Source organism: Eubalaena glacialis, chromosome 9, assembly GCF_028564815.1.
Source record: "Eubalaena glacialis isolate mEubGla1 chromosome 9, mEubGla1.1.hap2.+ XY, whole genome shotgun sequence".
NCBI classification, from domain to species: Eukaryota; Metazoa; Chordata; class Mammalia; order Artiodactyla; family Balaenidae; genus Eubalaena; species Eubalaena glacialis.
In genome coordinates, this window is record NC_083724.1 from 123,075,854 (window position 1) to 123,099,613 (window position 23,760).

Here is a 23,760-nt window from a genome sequence, read left to right on the forward strand (position 1 = left end):
GCTGGGTCCCTGGGTGAAGTGGGCTCGCAGGCCCTCAGCAGACTTGGGGCTGATCTGGGATCTGGAAGGAGGGTGTCCAGGGGCCCCGCCAAGACTAAGTAAGTGCTCCTAAACCACCATGGTTTCTTACCGTTGTGACAGGCGCGCTGGTCTGGCGCGGGGTCGGTGGGCAGCACGCATCCAAGTCACACTTTGCTCTTCTCTCCCGTCCTCCAGTCTCGGCACACAGCCAGGAGCGCCCCACGGCGGCCGTGACGCCCATCCAGGTTCAGAGCGCCGCGGGGCTGCCCCATCACCCCCTGGCCTCGCCCCAGCCCCCCGGCCCGATGGGCCCTCCTGCCCACGTGGCTGCTGGCAGCCTGGGCCGGGTCGGCGCCTCCCTGGCCTGCGCTGCGGCCCCGCCGAGCCTCCCCGCCGCCTCCCTGGAGACCGAGCCCGGCGGTCGCCCAGTGACCATGCTCCCCGGGCCGCCCACCTCTCCTGACAGCGGCTCAGCGGCCAAGCCAGACAAGGACAGCAAGGTGACCACCCCAAGGGCCTGCCCGGCGACCGGGGCCCGGCTCTCTGCGGTTAGACCCTGGTGTGGGAAGTTGGGGTCTGCCTCCGGGGGCTTCCATCTCCCCCACTCACTGACCTTAACTCCTCCTGTTTAGTGAGCTTTGCTTCTGGTTAACAGTTCTGCAGAAATGTACTTAGTATACTAAGGGCTAGAAACGGTTGATCAGAAGTGTTACTTGTGGATTTATTGTTCCTACACTATGTTTGATTATAATCTGTGTGGGTAGTTTTTCTCTTGACTTGAAATACAGGGGGGAAATTATTTTCTAATTTGATAGATCTTTTTAAAACCTCTCCTTTGGGCCTGAATTTGAAAGAAGATGTAAGTGGGAAGCTGTGTTTGAAAGACTAACTTCTGGTTGCGTTTGGAGACAAAGGAAATGCCTGGTGATTAAATGTGCACAGAAAGAGCAGAGTGACAGCAGATTCTGCGCAATTGTATTGTAATCATGACTTTCCCCCCAGGGTTCGTGCCTTTTCCCCAGAGCTGGCCTGCAGCTCTAGGGTCATCACCAGGTTCCGTGGTCATGTATGTCGCTCTGTTTAAATGGCTAGGGAAGCCTGTAAGCAGGGGTTTGTAAGGAAATAAACCTTACAGCCTACTAAAAAGTTAATATTTAATTGTTGAGTTAACATGAGTGTTTTTGCAAAAGATTGGTATCTGTTCAGTGTTTATAATTAACTACGTTAAACTTGTACTCAAGCTGACATGGTCAACTTTGTCAGTATATTCAGAAGAATTATTTTACAGTTTAGATTTGAAGGTTCCGGGACGGTGTGTCAGGGCCATTGTCACAGAGGAGAATAGACTCTGCAGCCGCAGGCCTCCCAGGGAAGAATTCATGGCATCTCTGAGGCTGAAGCATGCCTGTGCTAGACAGAATAATGGCTCCCCAAGGATGTCCGTGTCCTGATCCCTGAAGTTGGAGAATACGTTTCCTTACATTGCAAAGGGGATCTTATGGATGGGATTAAATTAAAAGTTTAAAGATGTTTGAATTATCCGGGTGGGCCCAGTATAACCACAAGGATCTTCATATAGGGAGGGAGGATCAGGGCCCGAGGAGATGTGAGGCCGGAAGCAGAGAGCAGAGTGACCTGAGGAGGGGACCACAAGCCAGGAAATGCAAGCATCTCCTGGAACCTGGAAACGGCAAGGAAACATTCTCCCCTGGTGCCTCCAGAGGGACCCAGCCCTGCTGACACCGGGTTTTTGCCATGAAGTTTGGGGTGATTGGTTACAGCAGCAACTGATAAGGCCCTTACGTTTATCCTGCCGAGTCCCCATCCTTGACAGGTGGCCACTGGCCTCTGCTTGGACCCCTGTGGCCCCTGTGCCCTGGCTCCACAGCGTCCTTGCTGCCTTCAGGAACCTCCAACTCGGAGAAAGTTTCTTCAGCACACACCTGTCTTCTGTGACTTCAAACCCTTGCTGTGTTTTGAGGGGCTACATAGAAAATGATGATCTCAGTTCCTTGGTGGTCCAGTGGTTAGGACTCCACACTCTCAATGCCAAGGGCCTGGGTTCAGTCTCTGGTCCGGGAACTAAGATCCCACAAGCTGTGCAGCGGGGGGAAAAAAAGAAAAGAAAGAAAAATGATGATCTCCTTTCTACATGACCCCGGGAGGTAGTTCAGGGTTATGTTCTTTTTTGAAAGGCTACGCTCTACGGTTTTTTCCCCTATTCCTCATGTCACAGATTTCAAATGTCCCTTTCTAAATCTGCCACCTCATTTAATGTTCCCAGCTCACTAAAGAGACTGTCCCAGTCACTCTAAACTCAGTGATCCCATGATTAGCACAAGGAGTGTCACTTTGCCCCCATCGCTCCATCCTGTTGCCCAGGACATCCAGGGGGAGCTTGACGGATGCCAGATGAGATCTGAGCGTCTCTCATTCTTCCATCCAGACTGTTCCCCGGCTGCCCCATCGTTTCTGCTGTAACTGACTATAGCCAGCATCTCCTGGAAGAGACTCTTCCTCGGTCTCACTTCCTTTCCTAAGTCAACCTTTCATCGAATACACTGTTCTAGGATTTTCCAGATGGTCTGCAAGGCGTGTTGTTGTCTTCTTTATGAAAATGAGGACTAGACATGCCCTTCTTTGGCCTGTTGCGTTGACCCTGGTCCCAGGTTCACCAGGATCTGTCAGATTATTGGTTGCATTTCAGCTGTTCATTTCCTCTGTCCGCTGGGGTGGATTCAGCCTGTGGGGAGGAGTGGTTTGATCTCTAAATCCCAGTCTCCTCCCCCATTTCCCTCCTGTCAAGGGGCTTTGTTCTTCCTTTCCCGTCGGAAGGTGGCCCTTCCCTTTCTTGCTGTGTCTGAGGACCGCCATCCACCCCAAACGGCAGCTCCGCGTCTCTCTTGTTCTTCCTTTCTCAAGCGTGACTTTAAGCAGCACTCCCTACACACACACACTTTTTTTTTGGTCATTAGCATTTTTGCCAGTTTAAGCTCATTCTGGTCTTCAGCTTCTTGAATTGCCACGGCTGTGATATGTTCTTCTTAGGGCCCTTCTCCCGATCTTTTTGTGGAGTCCTTTTGGCCGCTTCCTGGGGCATCACATCAGTGCCTTTAGGTGCCTCTGCATTTTCATCCGCTGAGGTAGTTCGCATTTGTGTGCTTAGAACCTCATTCTGGAAAGCCCTCCCATTGCTCTTGAAGCATCTTTCCTTTTGAGTTTCAGGTCATGCGTATATTTTCTTGGAACTTTTAAAATCAGTTCTTTTGCACTTTAGAGTTCAAGCCTGACCACAGGCAGTCTGTCTTGTGGGCACTTACTTCCGAGTCCTCACCAGCTGGACATCTCTGCCCCTGGGCTCTGCCTTTCCCCCAGGTGATCAGAGTTAGACCCTACGTTGCAGTTAGCTCGGCTTTCTGTGAGATTAAATTATCAGCAAGTCGGGGATTTCCCTGGTGGTCCAGTGGTTAAGAATCCGCCTTCCAGTGCAGGGGATGTGAGTTTGATCCCTGGTTGGGGAACTAAGATCCCACATGCTGCGGGCCAACTAAGCCCGAGCGCCGCAACTACTGAGCTTGCGCCCTAGGGCCCGTGCACCACAACGAAGAGCCTGCCCACCACAACAGAAGATCCCGAGTGCTGCAACTAAGACCCGACGCGGCCAAATACATAAATAAATATGAAAAAAAAATTATCAGCAAGTCAAGGGAAAAGTGTATCCGAGATTCTAAGTGCATCAGAGATTCTAGTTTTAGTTGGGACTTGCAGCCACTATCTAGGTTTTTCACAATTCCCTCATTATTTCTGTCTTCCTTGTCCTTCTGTGATCGGCATCACCCATGTACATAAGCTCTCCCCCAGATGAGGGCCCATCCATCGTGCCCTTCTCTGCACACGGGGGCCCTTCGGGGGGCTGCCAGGCTGCCCCACATGGCGGGTCACTCCCACGTGTGCTCAGACCTGTTCCTCTTGAACAGTATTTTGTCTGGAAGTCCTCGCTCACCAACTCTCAGAAACGTGTTTTTGCCCCGACGTGAAATCTCTAGCTAACTATGTGGGTAACTGTGTTGTGTGGTTTGATAAATAGGTATTGGAAGCTCTGTCATATGTTTCCAAACATCATCTCAGTTTTTTCTTGTTTGAAACTCTGGGCGTTTCTACCACTGTTTTTCTTCTTTCTGTTAAGACCTCTGATAGCTTTTACGGTTATCAGTTTAACCGCTTATCTGGACATTTTTCTAACTTCACGCTCCATTTAAAGCCTTCATTATTTGATCAGCTTGTCTCCAGGCAAATGTATTTCTCAGTCCTTATGAGATACTCATGTATATGTATATACATACATTTTTTATTGTTTTCTAATTATAAATTTTTTTAACTTCTGCATATTTATTTAGAAGTTAGAGAAGATCCAGACATCTAAAACCTAAATGTGATCCAGGGTTTCAAAGAAAACCACTAATATGGTGGTGTATAAATGCTTTTTTCCCCTAGGTACCAAAATATAGCAAATATTATTTTGGTCTATTAAGCTTTCATCTAGAAATAAAATCTATTTCATTAGCACCAATTATGTAATCGGCTGTTCTTATAAACTCTGAGTTCTGTTGAAACATAACTGAGGCACTTAAAAAATGTAAGAGTTTGATTTGAGCAAAATTCTGTTCAAATCAGGCAGTGCCACAGTGGGAGTGGTCAGGAGACACCCGCCAGGAGCTGAGGGCCAGGCTTTTATAGAGAAGATGCAGAAACAAAGCAGGGAAATTATGTGATTGGCTACAGGTTAAGTGTCACCTTATTTGGGGAGGACCAGTCCTCTGTGACTGGTTGTCCTGGGTGTGGATTTCTCAACCCTGAGGCGTCTGCAGGCGGAGGGCTGGTTTGCTTAGAGCTTGTCTAATGGCCTCTAATTAAAGCCTGATGGTTTAATTAGCTCAACTGTCCTAATCTCACAACAGGAGAAGAGAAGAATCCATCTCTGACGCTGCCTCTTCCTTCCGCCCACCTCCCTAGTCCCCTCAGGTGCTGGGAGCTTCTTCCCCATATTGTCCTTTGTTCCCAAGTCCACCAGCCGAGTGGTGCTGGTCCCCAGGCTCCTGGAACATGTCCTGGAATGTTTCTGGAAGGTGGCTTTCCTACACGTCCAGTTTAGTGCCCCAGATCCCTAACAACTGTCCCCTTCTTTGTCACTGTGCCGATGCTTGAGGACCCTTGCTGTTATTCTTGGGTTTCCTTTTTTTTTTTTCTTTTTTTGAATTTTATGTTTTGCCATCTGGATCTTAGTTCCCCGACCAGGGATCGAACCCACGGCTCCTGCATTGGAAGCGCGGAGTCTCAACCACTGGACCACCAGCGAAATCCCATTCTTGGGTTTCTTAACTGGAGCATCCATCTAGGGTTTAAGTGCCCGTTTCCTTCTCTCCTGAACACTCATCCTGCAGTCCCTGCTCGTGGCTTTCTTTGCTCCGCGATCTTCCTTCCTCCCAGCTCGTGTTTCGCTGTCAGAAACAAGGTAGTCTGTGGCTTGGCTGTTTCGTTGAAGCAGTTTCGTCTGAAACTGTTTTGTTGTCTTAAGGAGAAGTTCCCTCCCTGCCGAGTGGTCTGAATCACAGTTCCCGCCCGCTGAGCCGGGTCTGGAAGGTGCAGACCCGCCCACAGAGCTCGGCCCCCTGGCCTCTGTGGCCTGCAGCCCGGGTGGACGGTCCCCGGAGCAGAGGTGCTTCCAGAGATGTGGCCGCATTGAGCTCACCGGAGAGGAGAGCGGGCTCGGGTGAAAGCCCACGTCACCCCTGACAGTGATGACCACTGGTGAGCCTTAGGCAATGAGGACAGTACTGATTCCTGTTCCATCAGGTGGGTGTCAGGAACAAACGTGGAGACTTGTAGAAGCATTGAGCAAGGTTCTTGAGCCCAGTGGTGTTTAACCACGTCTGGAATCTCACGTGGCCTTTCCCTCTCTCCATGCACGATGCCTCTTGAGCCGCGCGTCCATTGGGGCCAGCACCCCGTCGTCCTCCCCTGGCCCTGCTGGGTTTCCTGTGAGCGCCTGTGTGCCTGCAGGGCTGCATCTCTGGCGGAGGGTGTGAGCTTCTTGCTGCAGGTTCACTGCTGTGATCCCAGAGCCCAGGGCACTGAGGCATCAGATTCGATGCTCAGTAAATACTCGCTTAAAAAACGAGTGATTATCATCAGACGATGGTGTGAGTTAGGTGTCGGAGGTGCCTTACCCATGAACAGCACCTCTTATCGTTGGGAGCCTGACGACGTAGATTTTTGATACCAAAGGCCCAGAAGACTCCCTCTTGCTACGTTCTCTGTGCATCTCGGCACGGCAGACCAGACAGGAAGACAGGCTCGGGTGTGGGTAATGGTGAGTAGTTCAAATGCAATTTATTTCTGCTTGGGAAGGAGCTCTGACGTGGCGTTTCCATAGTGTCCCCAGCCTCTGCTGTGTGACTTAATACAGACTTAACTTTATGTTCAGACATTATGTTTATATATGAAACTCTTTCTGGCTATCTGGTGATGATTTCCTGACCCAAATAGCTTTTTGTTTTCATATGAGATGTGATTTTAAATGATGAAATCTTCTGAAGAGGAATTATGACTGCAAAAACATTATACATCTAGGAATAGTTTCTTGGAAAAACCCACAGGAGAAGAATTATGAAGATTTATGTTAAAAGATATGCCCTTTCCCGTGCATGCTAACATGACATTTTAAAAATTGCTTTGCTGAAGTGTAGCTGTTATTAATTCATCCGTAGTTTTCATTTCTGCTGTTGTATTTTGAGAAACAAAGGTGCCCTTAATGATACATGTCTGAGTTTGCAAAACTCTCTCAAGGGGCTCAGTGTCCTGCTAACATGGAAACACTGGAATATGGTATTCACAGCCCGGCTCCTGGACCCGGGGCAGCGTCCCTCCATGCCAGTGCCCCATCCCTGCCCACATCCCCCCATCCCCATCCCCATCCTCGCCCCATCCCCATCCCCTCCCCACACATCCCCTGGAAGTCACTGGAGCTGCACTTCATGTGTGTGACCCTTTAGAGGAACAAAGTCATCTTTCTTCTTAATCACTTTCGAGGCTGTTCCCCGAGAGGCATCCAGTTAACTGTTTTCCTGGCATCGGGACTGAGCTTTTAGGAAGGGTCTTTAGCGGTGGTTTCCTGAGACTGAGTTTATCACCGGCCTGTGTTCTCGGTAGACCTGTGGGGCCCCGGGGCTCTCATGTGCCTCCTGATGTCCCAGCGGGGACCGCTGAGGACCTGCAAGGCGGGACGTTCTTCCCAGCTCATTGATCGGCCCCGAGACCCCGGGCTCCCTCAGAGGAGGGGCAGATGTGCCGGCAGGTGTGTCCTTCCCCCTCACGGGCCGCCGTGTAGGTGGAGTCACCATTGCCCTGTGGAGTGCAGACTGTCCTCTCCTCCTTCCTCAGCCCTGGGTCCGGCCAACTTGCTTCCCATCCCCCGTCCTCTGCCAGCTCATCCGCGTCCTGCTCTCTGCACTGGCACCGTAGGACATGCAGGCTCGGGTACCTGGCCAGGGATGTGGGACTGTTCACTGCAGTGCACACATGGCCCTACAGAAGGTGAAGGGGTGAAGCAGAAGCCAGAGAGGTGTGGCTGAGGCCCGGCCTGACTAAAGATGCAAGAGAACCTTCCCCAGGAGGGAGGGGAAGGGGTGGGGGGCTGATGCGCCAGCTCTGCAGCCTGAGTCCCCGACAAACAGAAATGGTCCAGCACAGCCCTCACTTCCCCCCTTCATTCCTGCCCCGGGGGTTACAGGTGCTGTGGGCAGCCATAGCTAAATGGGGCCTGGGGGTGCAGACCCCCTGGGATGCTTGTTCATCTGATACATGATTACTTTTGTTTCTTCGTCTTTCTGCCAGCCTGCCTCTAATGAAACTGTTATTATGCCTCCCCCAAGGGACTTTTACTGAGTCTGAACTAGCTCAGTATTCAGAAAAAATTACTCAGTGTTCTATCTCCTTAAGGGCCCCTCATAATTCTGCTTCCCTGTTAGTAGACCTTAAAAATCCCAATTTGCCTAGGGAGTGTTCTAAAGAATTATTTCTCTGAAGTGTTTTATTCTCAGGCCATGTTTTGAGTCAGAGGACCTGATGATGTAGTTGACATCTTAGTAAAACAATTTAAAGTGATGATTGTTAACCTATGCTTGGGCATCAGAAGAACAGTGACACGTGGGGTCTGGGCACGGAGGAGAGCCAGCCCTCTATTTGGTTTCCTAGCAGAGCAAAGACCAAAAGCGTCAAGAGAGACCAAGAGCCACGAGATGGCTTCTGTGAGATGGCTAGGAAAAATTCTTATTTGTATGCTTGCTTGCAGAAAAGAGACATAAAAATGTTTTTTATTATACTGAAGCATTTTTTTCTAATTTTGTGGAGTTGTTTTTGGCTTTTTAATCAAGGAAGTACTTGCACAATAGAAATGGTTTGACTTCTGTTATTATTGGTTTGTTTAATTTCATCAGGGTGGTGACAAGTAAACACTTTGATCAAAACATCACCCATCCCCTCCATGGACTTCCCTGGCGGCCCAGTGGTTAAGACTCCGTGCTTCCACTGCAGGGGGCGCGAGTTCGATCCCTAGTTGGGGAACTAAGATCCCGCATGCTGCGCGGCTTGGACAAAAAAACAAAAAAGACATCACCCCTATAAATGATAAGCGTCAGGTCTGTGGCTGTAGAAGTGGGAACAGGTTTATGCTAATTCAGCACACAAGAATTAGAGCTAGGGTAGGCAGAATTTCAGGAAATTAAAGCCATAATCTGAAATTTCCATTTTGTCCTAAAGTGCTACTTTGCCTTCACCAGGCCTGAGAAGTGAATAGGTGGGATTTGGGTTTCACATCATTTTTCTCTGCTTGTCTTACCTCCTCCGTGGAGGATGCTGATGAGCAGTGGAACGTCCAGAACTAGGGAAAATGCCCGGGCAGGTGAGGGGAAGGCCAAGGGCAGGTGAACACACGGCCCCCGGGATCCGGACCGAGAGTCCCCAGACACCCACAGGCGCCTCTCGAAGCTCACATCAGAGCTTGAAACTGCAGCAACAGAACCATGTCTTCGACTCACGTGCTTTTTTCTTTTTTCTAGAAAGAGAGAAAGGGGCTGTTGAAGCTGCTCTCCGGGGCCTCCACCAAGCGCAAGCCGCGGGGGTCGCCGCCAGCCTCGCCCACCCTGGACGTCGAGCCGGGGGCTGAGCTGCTGCCCGGGGCCCCCGGCGCCCCCTGCGCCTGCCCCGGGCCCTGTGATGCCGACCCCCCGGCCCCGGCCCCTGGCCCGCAGCGCCGGACCTGCTCCCTGGACTCGGCCCCGGTGGCGCCACCGCCGCGGCAGCCCTGCTCGTCCCTGGGCCCGGCGGCCGGTGACGCGAGGCCTGCGGTCTGTGAAAGGTGAGTCCGCGGTCACGGCTGCCTGGGAGCCGGCAGGTCTGCGGCGTCCGAGGGGCCTCACGTCTCCTTCACTGGGTCCGTGGTGACGGCCAGCCTGGCCCCTGGCCCCCCTGGGCTGAAGGGCTCCGCCTCTGCCGTTCGCTCCGTGGTCTCGCCCCGCGGGGCTGTGACCCCCTTTCCGTCCGTGTCTCCAGCACTGTCCCCGACGGGGCTGTGGGTCGCCGCCGCCCCGGCCCCGCTCCTTGTGTTCCTCGTTCGGGGCCAGCCCTCCGCCCTCGTTTCATGTTTGACCTTTTCATCAGAGGTTCAGGTCACCACCTGCTAGTTGTAAAGCACCTGGAGGATCTGCCCACTCACCGTCCGCTTCGGATTCTTCCTGAGCCAGAGGGCGGCCGAGTTCTCCCGGCCTGACCCCCTCCTGACCCGCTGACTGCGTTCCGATACCCGCAGAATGACGAGCCCCGTTCCGTGACTGTGGCCCTGAGTCACCGTAATTTACACACGGGAGCCAACCTGTCTGATTCCGCTGCTGGGGCTCTTAGGAGCGCATTAGGAGAGAAAACCTACTAAACAAGACAAAAACCTACTAGGATCGTATGAATTAGAAACACGGCACAGTTCGTTGCCCGGGAAGACACCATGAAGTACACTAAAAATAGGGGACTGTTTTCCCATAATGCAGAAATATATAAATGCGTGCTTTAAAAGGTGCCGTCTGTCTCTGTAAGCTTTATTCCCTCTGTCCCTGCATCTCATAAATAAAGCAGGTTTCTAGTTTGTGGAGGTGTTGCCTTTGGGGCAGCATCTTCTGTTGCTCATTCGAAAACTACTATAAAGTGTTATACTTTCAAATGACTTAAATTCACCTTAACTCTGTATTTCAGATGAACACTTGTACCCACCAAAATCTGAGGCTTTCCTTCAGACGACTCGGGGGGGCATACTTTATTACTCAGAAATAACCTGGGAAAGAATTCGTCAAACAATCTATGCACCTTGAGTACAAAGTACACAATTTACTGTGTACTTTTATGGTGAAGTGAAATAATTTCGTGTACTTCTGACCCTTACAAAACCAGTTTTGAAATGAGACGTTACCCTAAAAAGTGTTCCTGTCCCGCCAATAAAATCGTTGTGTCTTTCCCCTCATCTGTTGGGCTCTCAGTAAAGCTTTGAAATCCTGCACCAAATTCACGTCATCCTTTATTCCGAGAGTCTCACTCTTCCCTGCGGTGTTTCTCTGCTTTCCAGGGATCGCACCTCTGTGCCAGTCCAGCAGCTTGTTTCCTTTCTTTCAGTCCCAGAGGCAGCTCTTCACCTCCAGGCACTGATGTGCGGTTTCCCCCCGAGCCCTGAGCCTCTCCCCTCTCCCCTGTCATTTGTGGTGGCGACGTGACTGTTCCGAGTGACACTTTACTTCCCCGAGCACACGTTCCTTTCCAGACGCCAGATGTGCCCAGTCTGTGAGCTTCTGCATCCCAGCCCCTTCCTCTTCAAGGAGCTCCTTGCTCACAGCAGGCTCTTGCTGTCCAGAGCGTCTGCAAAGGAGGGGCCGCGGGTGCAGGCAGGTGACAGCGGTTCAGGGGCAGGCTGCCCCCCAGACAGGGAGCGGGGAGGATTTACGGATGGGACAGAGGGGGCACGGCGTGCTGGAATCCTCTTCCGGGTGTTGTATAGCACCATTCCCATCTTTACAAGTGGGAAGGTGCTCTTGGGAGAGAATTTCTGCCCCGCGTTTATATTTTTATAATCTATGTGCTCACTGGAATATTGAATATAATAGTCAGCCTGACCGACTTTACCCAGCCCTTTTGCCTTCATACAGCACGGGTGATGTTATGTATCTAACTTGGATTCTTAGGTCTGCCTGACTATAAAAACAACATGAAAAATGTGTGGAAACAAGTAGACTAGGGGAACAGTCTATTATCCTGTTGTCCACTGGGAATGAAATTTTTTGGTTACTCAGAAGCTACCGAGGACATCATTTAGGGATTGCCTGTTTCGGTATTTCAAAACTTTCAACATAATAAAAAGTACTTCATGCTAAAAATGCAGGGAAGATTAACTGTCACATCAGTCTAATTCAGGAAGCATTTCAGGATCTCAGAGGCCTCGATTCACAATCTAAAAATCACGACTCCAGCCCCCGCAAAGCGCGGAAGCCTGAGGTTCTTTTGGTAGAATTTTTCCTGGTAGAATTTCACTGAAATATTTTTCAGTGTCTAACATCGGTCCAGTATGCAATAGGATTCATCTACAGATGGGAATGAGAACAGGAATAAAATTTCCTCTCAAGCCATGACCCTGCCCCATAAATCTCAAATGAAAGAATGGGACCAGGGTGCCCAGTGCTGTCAGGGGGAAGAAGCATTCTCAGGACAGAAAGACAGAAGCATCTCACAATAAGGAAGGAGGAGCCTGGAGGTGTGTTGACAGATCTTGGTGTCAGCTGAGACTGTTCTCTGAGGAACAAAAGGATTCTTTTGTGTTTGTTAGAGAGACTGAAGAAAACAAGCAAGAAATGTTATATCCTGGAGGCAGAATAGAATTGATGACAGTGGAAATAACAGAACAGATGTTTTAGGCTCTATTTTGGAGGGACTGGGAAAAAAATAATTAGGAAATTGCAAAGAGAAAGTAGAAATAAAATATTTCAGAAGGGATGGCAAATAAAAGAAAGGGCATGTGACAGGTTTTTTTCCTACTAAAAAAAAAATTACAGATAAAGGGCTTAAGGAGACACAGCAAGTCATCTCTGTATATTTTTAAGTTTAGGAATTAAACTGATAACCACATACCTATAAGCCCATCTGCTAAATTGGCAAAGAACCTCTGATCTTTGATGAGGGATTATGCTAGAATTCTTGGAAACATACAAATTGGATAGAGAGAGATTTACAGAAAGGCGGTTGGGCTTAAACAGCATGATTAATTTGAGCCCGTGACAGTGAACCCACTGGGCGAAGCAATGGACATAATTCACTCGGACTTCAAGCAAACTACAAAGTGAGTGAGTTTGGTTTTGCCAGTGAAGTACGTAATTGGATAGCAGTTTGCTGTCGCAACTGGCAGAAAGCAGTGAAGGGCACCCCCAGGCCAGGGAGCTGGACAGGGTGCTTCCCAGAGTCACAGGGGGTGCAATTTGGGCTAAACCAGGAGAGGTTAGAAACAAAAATGCACGAACTACAGAGAACATGAGAGAGACCAGAAAAATTAAGGAAATAGAAAATTCGTGCTAATAAAAGACTGCAAGTGCTCATCTAGTCAGAAGCCAGATACCTTAGCCCAGAGCGGGAAGACTGCCCTTGGGATGTCAGTGAAGCTTCTTTATACAGCGGGCATCTTTTTCTCGAATTCCACCCTGGTCATTATCACCAAAAATTCATTTAGTGTCACACAGCCACCAAGAGGCCGAGGCCTATTTAGGGCCAGGTCTGTGAGCCACTCTGTGCGTCCCACAGTGACCCCAGGGCTCTGTCCAGAGGGAGCAGGAGCTGCATCCCAGCAGCCAAGCACTGCGCAGCTTTGGATGGTTTTCCCTCTTTCTCGCTTCCTTTCTTGCTTTCTCTCTCTCTTGCTTTCTCTCTCTCTCTCTTTCCCTTACCTTCCCTCCGTTCCTCCCTCCCTTCCTTCCTTCCTTCCTTTTTCTTTCTTTGCTTTCTTTCATCTTTCCATTAGTTTTTAAATTCTTAAAATTATCTTAATTTTTAAATTGTGATCAAATACCATTAAAATTTACCATTTTTTCCAAGTGTACAATTCAGTAGCATTAAGTACCTTCACATTGTTGTATAACCATCACCACTATCCATTTCTAGAGCTTTTTCATCATCCCATTCAACACTAACTCCCCGTTCCCTCCTCTCTCAGCCCCTGACAACCCCCATTCTGCTTTCTGACTGTATGAGTTTGTTGTGCAAACCTCATAAGTGAAATTGTATATTTGTTCTTTTGTGTGCGGCTTATTTCACTTAGCATGATGTTTTTAAGGTTCATCCACGTTGTAACCTGTGTCTGTCAGAATTTCATTCCTTTTTGAGGAGCTTTGTCCATTTAAAAAGTAGTTTTCCTATACGATCAGGACTTTTGTCATTTGGCATGCTTATTAAGAATGACCATATGTATGTACTATGCTCGGTGGTGTGAGGCGTATACGGTGAGTTTACCATCACTTCACCCCTGAAACAGCTCATGTTCTGGCCGAATGAATGAGGCAGGGATGCAGCTGGTGGTGATGCAGTGTAGACTGTGCTAAGTGCCGAGGCTTCTGGAATCTGGTCAGGTGTGAAGTCACCTGCAGCCGCGGGGCAGGTGGGAGCCAGGCTTTGAGAGGCCAGTCAGGCGTGGGCGGGCATGGAGGTTGTCTGAGAGAGTCCCCAGGGGACCACGTGAGCCAAGACATGGGGTGGGGAGAGAGGCCACGCCTGGGGGAGTGTCCCCCTGTGGAGGCGTGCTTGGCACATTTGTGGGGATAATAGTAGCTGTAGCTATAAAGAGAGATTGAGGCTGGTCATTGAGGGCTTCACACACCAGGCTGGGGAATAACCTAACTCAGAGGCGCTGGGAAGCTGTAAGGAGTTTTGAGCCAGAAATAGCTACAAATAGAGCTGGCAGTTAAAGTTAGTATTTCGGTTCTTTGCAAAATGGAATGGGGACGGGAGGAGATGTGAGGCGGGAGGACAGGCAGGTTGTTTGGTCAGGTGGGAGGGGACACAGCGGCGTGGCCGGAGTGCAGACTTGGAGGTGGACCGCAGGTCCCGTGGCGGTCATGGGAAGGAAGTCTGGCCCCTGCGGCTCAGGGCTGCCCAGCGTCCCTGCTCAGATCAAGCCCAGCATCATCCAGGGGCCCGGCGGCTGTGCTCACATCTGCCGGGGGTTGCCGAACATCCACTTGGCAAAGCTCCTCCGCACCTGAGCCGGTGGCCGCCGGGGCCCGTTGTTGGCCTGGAGCGTCTGCATTGGAAACCTGGTGCAGACCTCCTGGAGGCCAAATCCAGCATCTGAGCAGGGTCTCTGCTGCACCGGCTGGTCTCCCTACAGCCCAAGGTCGCAGTTCCCACTCACATCCGCCCTGGAGGCCCGTCACTTAGCGGTGAACATCCACTGCCCTGGGGGCTCGGCAGGAAGATGGTGGTCTTAGCCTAGCAGCAGTTCTAGTTCAGAAAATGTTCGACAAAATTGGTTTAGTACAGTTTTTAAAATGCAAATATTAAAACTATTCACTTTTTTCAAGAAATGTTTCTGTTCCATTTCACCTGTAAGGCAGCTGGCAGAGGACCGGTGGGGATACATTTCATCAGAGAGCTACTGTGAATATGATTTGAGTCACTTGTACGCTTCTTTCCATAATTATAAAGCTTTGCTCAAATTTCAGCTTGCCCCACGTGGCAGCATGGATTTTTTTTTTAATTTTAAATATGTATGTATGTATGTATGTATTTGGCTGCATCGGGTCTTAGTTGCGGCACACGAGCTCTTCCTTGTGTTATGCAGGCTCCCCTAGTTGTGCTGCACGGGTCCCAGAGCTCCAGAGCACACAAGCTCAGTAGTGGTGGCGCGCGTTAGTTGCTCCGCGGCGTGTGGGATCTTAGTTCCCCGACCAGGGATCGAACCCGTGTCCCCTGCATTGGAAGGGCAGAGTGTTAACCACTGGCCCACCAGGGAAGTCCCAGCAGCATGAGTGTTTACGTGGACCTTCAGCCTGTTGGCATCAGACTTGAGAAGTCTTCTCATCTGGATTCCTTCCTTCAGATTAGTCCACAGTGGGAAGCTGTCAGAGAAGGGGTTCCAGAGCCCTAACTCTGTTGTTCTAAAGTTTGTCAGTGTGTTGTCAGGACGTTCTCCTTCAGGGTGTGGTCTGAGTCGTTCCTGGGTAGAGGCGGCTGTCGGTCACCTCGTTGAAGCGCCAGGCCCCCGCCCACTGTAGCCTGAGCCACACGATCGTGCTGGGGGCTGGCACTTGGGCCGTCAGCTCTGTGACAGACACCATCCTGGGTGCGTCCCGCCTGTGTTCTCCACACATCACCTGATGCTACCTGCTCCGGCCCCTGCAGTCCTACTCCACAGATGAGAAAACCAAGGCCCGAGCGGCGATGGCCGCCCACAGTGAAGCTGCTCCGAGTGGCCCCAAAGGCTGCGTGGACCCCCAGGCCCACTTCTCCCACGAGGCCAGGCCTCCCCCACCTCCTCCAAGCTTGACTGAAGCCTGTCAGTACTCGTGTTTCAGTTCTCTGGACCTTTCTTGGAGATAATCAGGCAGCCTCTGTGCCATGCTTCTGCTCCAGAGCCTGGAGGATAGTTTGGCTCCTGAGCGCAGGGTTGCTCGGGAATGGGGGGGGGGGGTGGCCCCTGGGCCTTTGCAGAGATGCCTTTTTCAATAGAGTCATAGCCTGGGGCTGTTGCTCAGGTCTTCACATGAGTGGATTCTGGTTTTTATGGAATGGAGGCTGGTGAAACTAGCAGTCTTCCAAAAGGACTGGGCCCAGATGGCTTTCCTGAGTTTGGGGCGGTTCTGTAGAATCGGTTCTGATGACCAACTTTTCACCCATGACATTCTCTACTTGCTGTTAAGAGTAATTCCTGTGAGGCTATAAATTCATTTTCTGACTTCGAGACCCAAATGAGAGTAGAAACTCAACCACTTTTGTAGCTGAAGACTAATTAGCATGAGACAGGGAGAGATTATTTATTAGTTATCTTTTGCTGTATAACACATTACCCCCAAAACTCACTGGCTTAAAATAACTGTAAATATGTATTATTTCATAGTTCTGTGGGTTGAGAATTTGGGGATAGCTTACGTGGGTGATTCTGGCTTAGGCTATTTGTTAGGATGAGTGTCCAGATGTCAGCCTGAGCTGCAGTTGTGTAAAGGTTTGACTGGGGCTGGAAGACCCCTTGCAAGGTGGTCCCACTGGCTTATGGGAAGAGACGCCTGTTACCCGGCGTGTAGTCCTGTCCACAGGGTGATGCATCAGCTGACAGTGTGGGACTGGTTTCCCGGGAGACAGCCGGGTGGGAGCCGCACGCCCGTTAGGACCCCACCTCAGGACCAGAGGCCGTCATTGTCACAAGACTCTGTTGGAGTGGGCGGAGAGCACACGGAGTGTGAAAGGCAGCTCACCTCCCTCTGGCTTCCCTGGCTCCTAACCATAATTTTGCAGAAGGAAACGAAGAAGCATGGAAGCAGGGGGTAGATGACCTTAAACCAGCAAGGCTTCTGGAATCTTTCAGTAATAATTACATCTTTTCCCACTGATACCTGAGTTGAGAACTAGTGGAGAAATGGACACAGATGTCAGACCAACTGAGTTCTGGATGCCGGCCTCCTTGCTGGTGGTGGTGGATTGAACTGGTGGTCTCGGTCCTCCCCACCCTGTGTGGACCTTGGGACAACCTGCCCCAGGGAGAATTGGGGTGTTTAGGGCAGGATTTCCTTAGTCAGCCCCTGGTCAGTTGTGGACCATTATGCACATCCAAACATTGTTCATGCCAAGTCTCTACTCAACAGGGGACGGTGGCATTTTGAGTCATTTTACCAACATTATAGGCAAACTTGTGCTCCGTCCCGTTCTGTCAGCGTCTCAGGCGCGTGCACTGGCTTTGCTCAACTCCGAGCAGCTGTGACTAAGCCCACTCTGTCTCTCCCCCCCTCCTCCCTCCTGCTTCCCCTCCCTCCTTCTCCCCTCTCCCCCATCTCTCTCTCTCTCTGTCCCCCCATCTCTCTCTCCCCATCTCTCCCTCTCTCCCCCATCTCTCTCTCCCCATCTCTCTTCCCCCATCTCTCTCCCCATCTCTCTCTCTACCCCCATCTCTCTCCCCATCTCTCTCTCTCTTCCCCCCATCTCTCCCCACATCTCTCTCTCCCCCCATCTCTCTCTCTTCCCCCATCTCTCCCCCATCTCTCTCTCTTCCCCCATCTCTCCCCCATCTCTCTCTCTTCCCCCATCTCTCCCCCATCTCTCTCTCTTCCCCCCGTCTCTCCCCCATCTCTATCTCTTCCTCCCATCTCTCCCCCATCTCTCTCTCTCCCCCCATCTCTCTCCCCATCTCTCTCTCTCTTTCCCCCCATCTCTCTCTCTCTCCCCCATCTCTCTCTCTCTCTCCCCCCATCTCTCTCTCTCCCCCATCTCTCTCTCTCCCCCATCTCTCTCTCTCCCCCATCTCTCTCTCTCCCCCATCTCTCTCTCTCCCCCATCTCTCTCTCTTCCCCCATCTCTCCCCCATCTCTCTCTCTCTCCCCCCATCTCTCTCTCCCCATCTCTCCCTCTCTCCCCCATCTCTCTCTCCCCATCTCTCTTCCCCCATCTCTCTCCCCATCTCTCTCTCTACCCCCATCTCTCTCCCCATCTCTCTCTCTCTTCCCCCCATCTCTCCCCCCATCTCTCTCTCCCCCCATCTCTCTCTCTTCCCCCATCTCTCCCCCATCTCTCTCTCTTCCCCCATCTCTCCCCCATCTCTCTCTCTTCCCCCATCTCTCCCCCATCTCTCTCTCTTCCCCCCGTCTCTCCCCCATCTCTATCTCTTCCTCCCATCTCTCCCCCATCTCTCTCTCTCCCCCCATCTCTCTCCCCATCTCTCTCTCTCTTCCCCCCATCTCTCCCCACATCTCTCTCTCCCCCCATCTCTCTCTCTTCCCCCATCTCTCCCCCATCTCTCTCTCTTCCCCCATCTCTCCCCCATCTCTCTCTCTTCCCCCCATCTCTCCCCCATCTCTCTCTCTTCCCCCCGTCTCTCCCCCATCTCTATCTCTTCCCCCATCTCTCCCCCATCTCTCTCTCTCCCCCCATCTCTCTCCCCATCTCTCTCTCTCTTCCCCCCATCTCTCCCCACATCTCTCTCTCTCTCTCCCTCTCCCGCTCCATCTCTTTCTCCCTCACTCCCCCCTCTCTTGCAGGCACCGGGTGGTGGTTTCCTACCCCCCGCAGAGTGAGGCAGAACTGGAACTCAAGGAGGGCGACATCGTGTTTGTGCACAGGAAGCGGGAGGACGGCTGGTTCAAGGGCACGCTGCAGCGGAATGGGAAGACGGGCCTCTTCCCCGGGAGCTTCGTGGAAAACATCTGAGGAGCCGCCGGGGGCTGGACCTCGCCTATCATCGCATCCATCACAAGGCCCACAGGGACCCGGGGCGGCGGGACCAGGGTGCGTGCCATGTGCCTGGTCCTGTCTGATTCACTCCACAGAGGAACCTTTTCTAAAAAGATATCTAGCTGAGACGGAGAACTGTTTACAAGGCTTAACTAATTTATTTGCTTTTTTAAACTTGAATTTTTCTTGTAATAGATAAATTCTTTGGATTATGATTTTAAGAAATTATTAATTTATGAAATGATAGCCAAGGAGAAGCTGGATGATCCCCTGTCGGGAGCAAGAGTGTGTCCTTGATGCGGATGCAGCCCCTGCCCCCCTGGGCTTCACCTCGGCTTCTGTGAGTCAGAGCTGCCTGTCCTCGGGTTTGGTTGTCTCTTTGGGAAACCAGGACACACAGGTGAATCCGTGTCGCTGAGGGACCCCGGGGTAGCGAGGCAGGAGCCTGTCTCTCCGGTTGGGTCGGGAATCCCTCCAAGACCGAGTCCTCAGTTTAACCTTGAACGTCTCTGATTCCCTAGAAAAGGAAGAATAAAGCACAGCCCTTGGACAGAATGTGTTCAGAAATAGATTTAGTTTCCTAACAGAAGCGGCTCAGCTCGGTGGCTGGAAGTTGAAGAACCGAGGTTGCCACCTGTCTGAGGATGGCTCTGAATGTCATCGTGCTGTCACCCTGGGGACCTGCCTGTGCAATCATGCAGGAGGGACCCTGCGAGGCGGCCCAGGCGTCCGTGTGGCTCTTCCCACACCCCCGCCCCCGAGGGTGGTGGACCCCCCGCACAGAGGCCACGGGCGATGCCCACCCGCCTGGGCTGGACCGGGCAGCCCCCCCTCTGCCCCAAACCAGGCCCTCCCTGGCTGTGACCCGGGCTCCCCGTCCCTCCAGGTGGCTGCAGGCGGGGCCTCAGGGTGGCGCCCCCGCTTGCAGGCTGGTGGGTGCAGGTGGGCGGAGCCCGCATCCTGCAGCCCGGCCCTGACAGCCCACCTCCACCCTGTCTGGCCGCGCGGCCTGGGTCAGGGCTGCCCTCCAAACAGAACCAGGGAATTGGGCTTGGCGACGTCAGAGACCATGGCCACAGTTTTCTCATGAAAAAGCAGACGCAAAAGCCTTTTTCATTTTTTACTTTTAAGAATTATAGCTGGGGAATCAAAATGTAGACTGTGAGTCTTCTCACAGTAGCAAGCGGTTTCATGGTCTTAAAGAGATATATTATGTGGTTGAAATGAAATCATTCCTAAATTAACCATTTTTTTTTATAAGACACTGTACATTATGTTCCTGTGTATTGAATTTTTTTAAAAAATACTTTACTGGGATATTCATGTAATATATAAAGTTTTGGTGAAATGAAATTTAGCTAGAAACAAAGCTGCCATCAGCTTTCATCTGTGTAAGTTGACACCAATGTGTCATAATATTCTTTATTTTGGGAAATTAGTGTATTTTATAAAAATTTTAAAAAGTAAGAAGACTACTACTACAGGATAAGATCATTTTTTACCTGTCTTTTCTCCATATTTTAAGCTATGTGATTGAAGTACCTCTGTTAATAGTTTCCTGGTATGAAGTTGGTTAAAATTTCATCTGTTAATAGATCACTTAGATAATATAATGTATGGGTTTTCTGTTGGTTTTTTTGGGCACAGTAGATGGAGATTTTGTAACAAGGGCTTGTTACACGGCGATTAAGGTAATGATAAAATTGCAATTTATTGTTCCTTTTCATGTTAATAATTTGAAGACTGGAGAAAAGGTTCAAGATTAAAATTTGATGTTCAGCCTTTATGCGTCCATTGTGTCCATCCTTAAAGTTTTTCTTTTTCTTTTTTTTGTTTTAAACATGGCATAGTTTCTACTTCATAAAACTTCTTTGCATCTTCCTCAGACAGACGGCATCTACAATAATCAATTTGGTCGTTATGATGCAGTTAACCTCTCCAGCCAACAAACCTTATTTGTTAATAAGGTTTCCCCGGAGAGTTTACAGTCTTCTTAAAAGAGAACGTGCGGAGTCTCAACCAGGGGCTGGGTGACTCGTCTGCTCCCCTGTCCCCCTTCACGGTGGCTAAACCGTCCGGTGACTCTGGAAGTTTCTTCTTGGCCACAGAAGGGAGTACCAGACCTAAACCAGCCGTGCGGTAGCCTGCAGGTCTCGCAAGGCGTGGGCACATCATCTTCACACTCACTGTGATATTAACCCCCATGGAAAGCCAGCAAGTCGTAAGTTTAAAAAGACTGCGTCTATCGGGTTAAAAAAGTATTTTCCTAATTTAACTTTTAGTTGCTATCAAATTGTCAGAATTAAGAATCAGGAGTTGTAGGTTGTATGAGAGCTTTTGCCGAAAGCTACCTTTGTAACCACCTGGGCAAGTCGGTGATCATTTAGTTTCCCCCTGTTTCTGCCCTGTCTCCTTACTGGGCGAAGGTGAGGAGGAGGAGGCCATTTCCCTGTCTTGAAAAGCGCTATTTTAACATGTGCACTGTTTTCACCTCTGCTTTCAGATATTTCACTACACTCTCCTGGGGTGTATGCACGAGCCTTTGCTGGGTCTAATCAGATTTAGAAAGAACAAGTTAAGGTGGTGTTCCCAACTGTGGTGCATGTAATTTTCTATTCCTAATGAGAACAGGACAGTGTTTTCATGCCTCCAGAAGCTCAGGTGAACATTTCAGTCCAGAGCTCTATACAACATTAGGATTCAAGTTTGGAAAGCGCTTTTAGTAGATGTTAGACTAAGTTGTACAACTTGTTGTGTGTATCCATGTGAAATTTAAAAAAATTTTTTGAACCAATTAAGCTATGTTCTTATCGAGGTAGCATCCTATTCGAATTGCTTTTTTCCGAGAAAAAGAATGCGCCAACCAACCGCAGTAACGGAGGGGGAGTCACACGAGACTCGCCGTGTCCAGCTGAGCACAGGCTTGCCCTTCCCTGACTCCTGTGAACGCCCGGCTCTGTTCTTGGCGGTAAGTGATTCTCACCAGAGACCAGAAGGAGCTGGTGGGGTGGCCTCTGTGAGCTATGAATGCCTTAAAATACCCTCCCTCTTTCACAGAGGAATGTTTCTCTCATTTCTCTTGTCTTTCTGTTAATAACTTGTAATAACTTTCTGACTTGGCTATTTAAATTTCCATCCTAAACAGCATCTTGATCTCACTGGATACAAATTCTTGTTGCTCTGCAGCCACCCAGACCCCAGGAACCTTGATGGAAAGACCTGCGTGTGTGAGTGGTCTTCGAGTCACCATACTATGGTTACAGGTCAGACTACTTGAGTGATGTCCTTAAGTCTCCAGAGGTAGCAGAGTGGTCAGTGCGCCAGCTGCCACTGCTATGGCCCACAACTTAGAGAGGAAATTCGGTTCCAGAAGGCTTTGACCTTGAGTTGAATCTTTCCGGGTATGAGACCTTTGTAAAAGTCCCAGAAGAAACCAGGAGAGACCTTCCTATATGTGACTCAAAAACCAGAAGCCATACAGAAGAAAACATGCATACCTTCAACTACAGAAAAAATACTTACGTGACAAAAGACCTTAATCAAAGTCAAAAGAAAATAATAGAAAAAAATTTTGTAACTCCTGTGACAGGCAAGGAGAATTTCCTTCATATATAAAGAGCTCCTGGGACTCAATAAGAGAATGAAAACCCAAAAGTAAAACTGACCAAGAATATGGGACAGAAACTGCCAGTGCCCTCCCAATACCCAATACCCTCTTCTCCCTTATTAACTGATTCCCGGGCAACGCCCTCAGTTAAAAAGCCCCATTTTCCAGTTTCCTTCAGACACAGCCACGGTACTGAGTTGTTGCTGAAACAGAAGCTAAGTGTCAAAGGGGGCTTCTGTGAGGCTTCTTAAAAGGGAGGAGGCACACACCCTGTGGCCGTTTTCTTTTTCCTTCTTGTAGCCTGCAGTGTAGACATGTTAGCTGGTACTCCAGCAGCTATCTTGAGCCTAGGTGACCTTTAAGATGGAAGCCACATTTTAATATGATGGGGGGAAAGAAACGAGGAGCTTGAGACCCCGATAACCTTGCAGGCTTCGTGCCTCCTGAACTACTCATCTCCAGACATGATCTGTGTGAGAATAAACCCCTTGACTGTAGTCTGGTCTCTCACCCACACCAACCTGATGCCAGTATTAACTGGCAGTTCCTCAAAAAAGAAATGCCAATATATTAAAAGGTGTTCTACCATATTTCTAATGTAGATGCACTTAATAACTATGAAATATTTTTCACCTATAAAGTTGGAAACTTTAAAAAAAATTAGGGAATCCGCCTTCCAATGCAGGGGACATGGGTTCGATTCCTGGTCGGGAAACTAAGATCCCACATGCCGCAGGGCAACTAAGCCCGCACGCCTCAATGAGAGAGCCCGCATGCCGCAAACTACAGAGCCCACACGCCCTGCAGCCTGTGTGCCACTAGAGAAGAGAAAACCTGCCCACCGCAACTAGAGAGAGGCCCACTCGCCACAACGAAAGATCCCGTGTGCCTCAACGAAGATCCTGTGTGCCACAACTAAGACCCAACGCAGCCAAAAAACAGAAAATACATAAATAAAATAATAATAAATTTAAAAAATTAGAAATTAGGAGCACTTATTTTGCTGATGAGAACGTGATTTGATGAAACATCTAGGGAGAGCATTCTAGAAAATATCAAAATTGCAAATGCATTCACCATTCTAAGAATCTGTCTTCCAGAGGCACTTATTCATCAAGTGTAAAATGCCAGTACCTTATCCATTGCAGTGTTGTTTATCACAGCAAAATACCGGCAACAGCCTAAGTGTCCATCGGTGGGGCTCTGGTGACATCTGTGCAGCAGAAGCTACCCAACCATGAAAAGCATCCCCGCGGGGAAGTCCATGACGTGCGGATATGGAGCATCTCTGAGCTGCACAGGTAAAGGACAGATGAGGTAGAGTGTGCTACCGCTTAGGGAGCCGTCAGGAGGGGGAAGGACGCACACAGCACGGCTGTTGGCTTGTGTTTGACGCAGTGTCTCTGGCAGGAGAGCGGGGAACTGCCGTGGTGCTGGCCTCCACCGTTCAAGATGGGTCTGTGCCAGCTTCCTTCCTTTGTCTGAGTCTCCCCTCGGATGGACAGAGGACCTAAGGCCCCGACCTGTGGGGGTCACAGATTTGGAAGGGAGGAGCAGACATCCACAATGTTTTAGGAAGATGAGAGCTTGGAAATTAAGTGAGAGAGCAAGGGATACCCACTTTG

The 23,760-nt window shown here is 50.1% G+C and overlaps 1 protein-coding gene across 4 annotated transcripts in view; it reads left to right on the forward strand.

The window, feature by feature from the left end:
- Nucleotides 1-20,279, forward strand: part of SH3RF1 (SH3 domain containing ring finger 1) — a 159,280-nt gene extending 139,001 nt beyond the window's left edge. For all 4 annotated transcript variants that reach the window (XM_061200791.1, XM_061200790.1, XM_061200795.1 and 1 more), the window contains exons 10-12: nucleotides 217-521; nucleotides 9,138-9,436; nucleotides 18,336-20,279. In XM_061200791.1, the coding sequence (XP_061056774.1) occupies nucleotides 217-521; nucleotides 9,138-9,436; nucleotides 18,336-18,504 (773 nt within the window). In that variant the 3' untranslated portion in view covers nucleotides 18,505-20,279. The remainder of the gene's footprint in view (nucleotides 1-216; nucleotides 522-9,137; nucleotides 9,437-18,335) is intronic.
- Nucleotides 20,280-23,760: the final 3,481 nt, after the last annotated feature.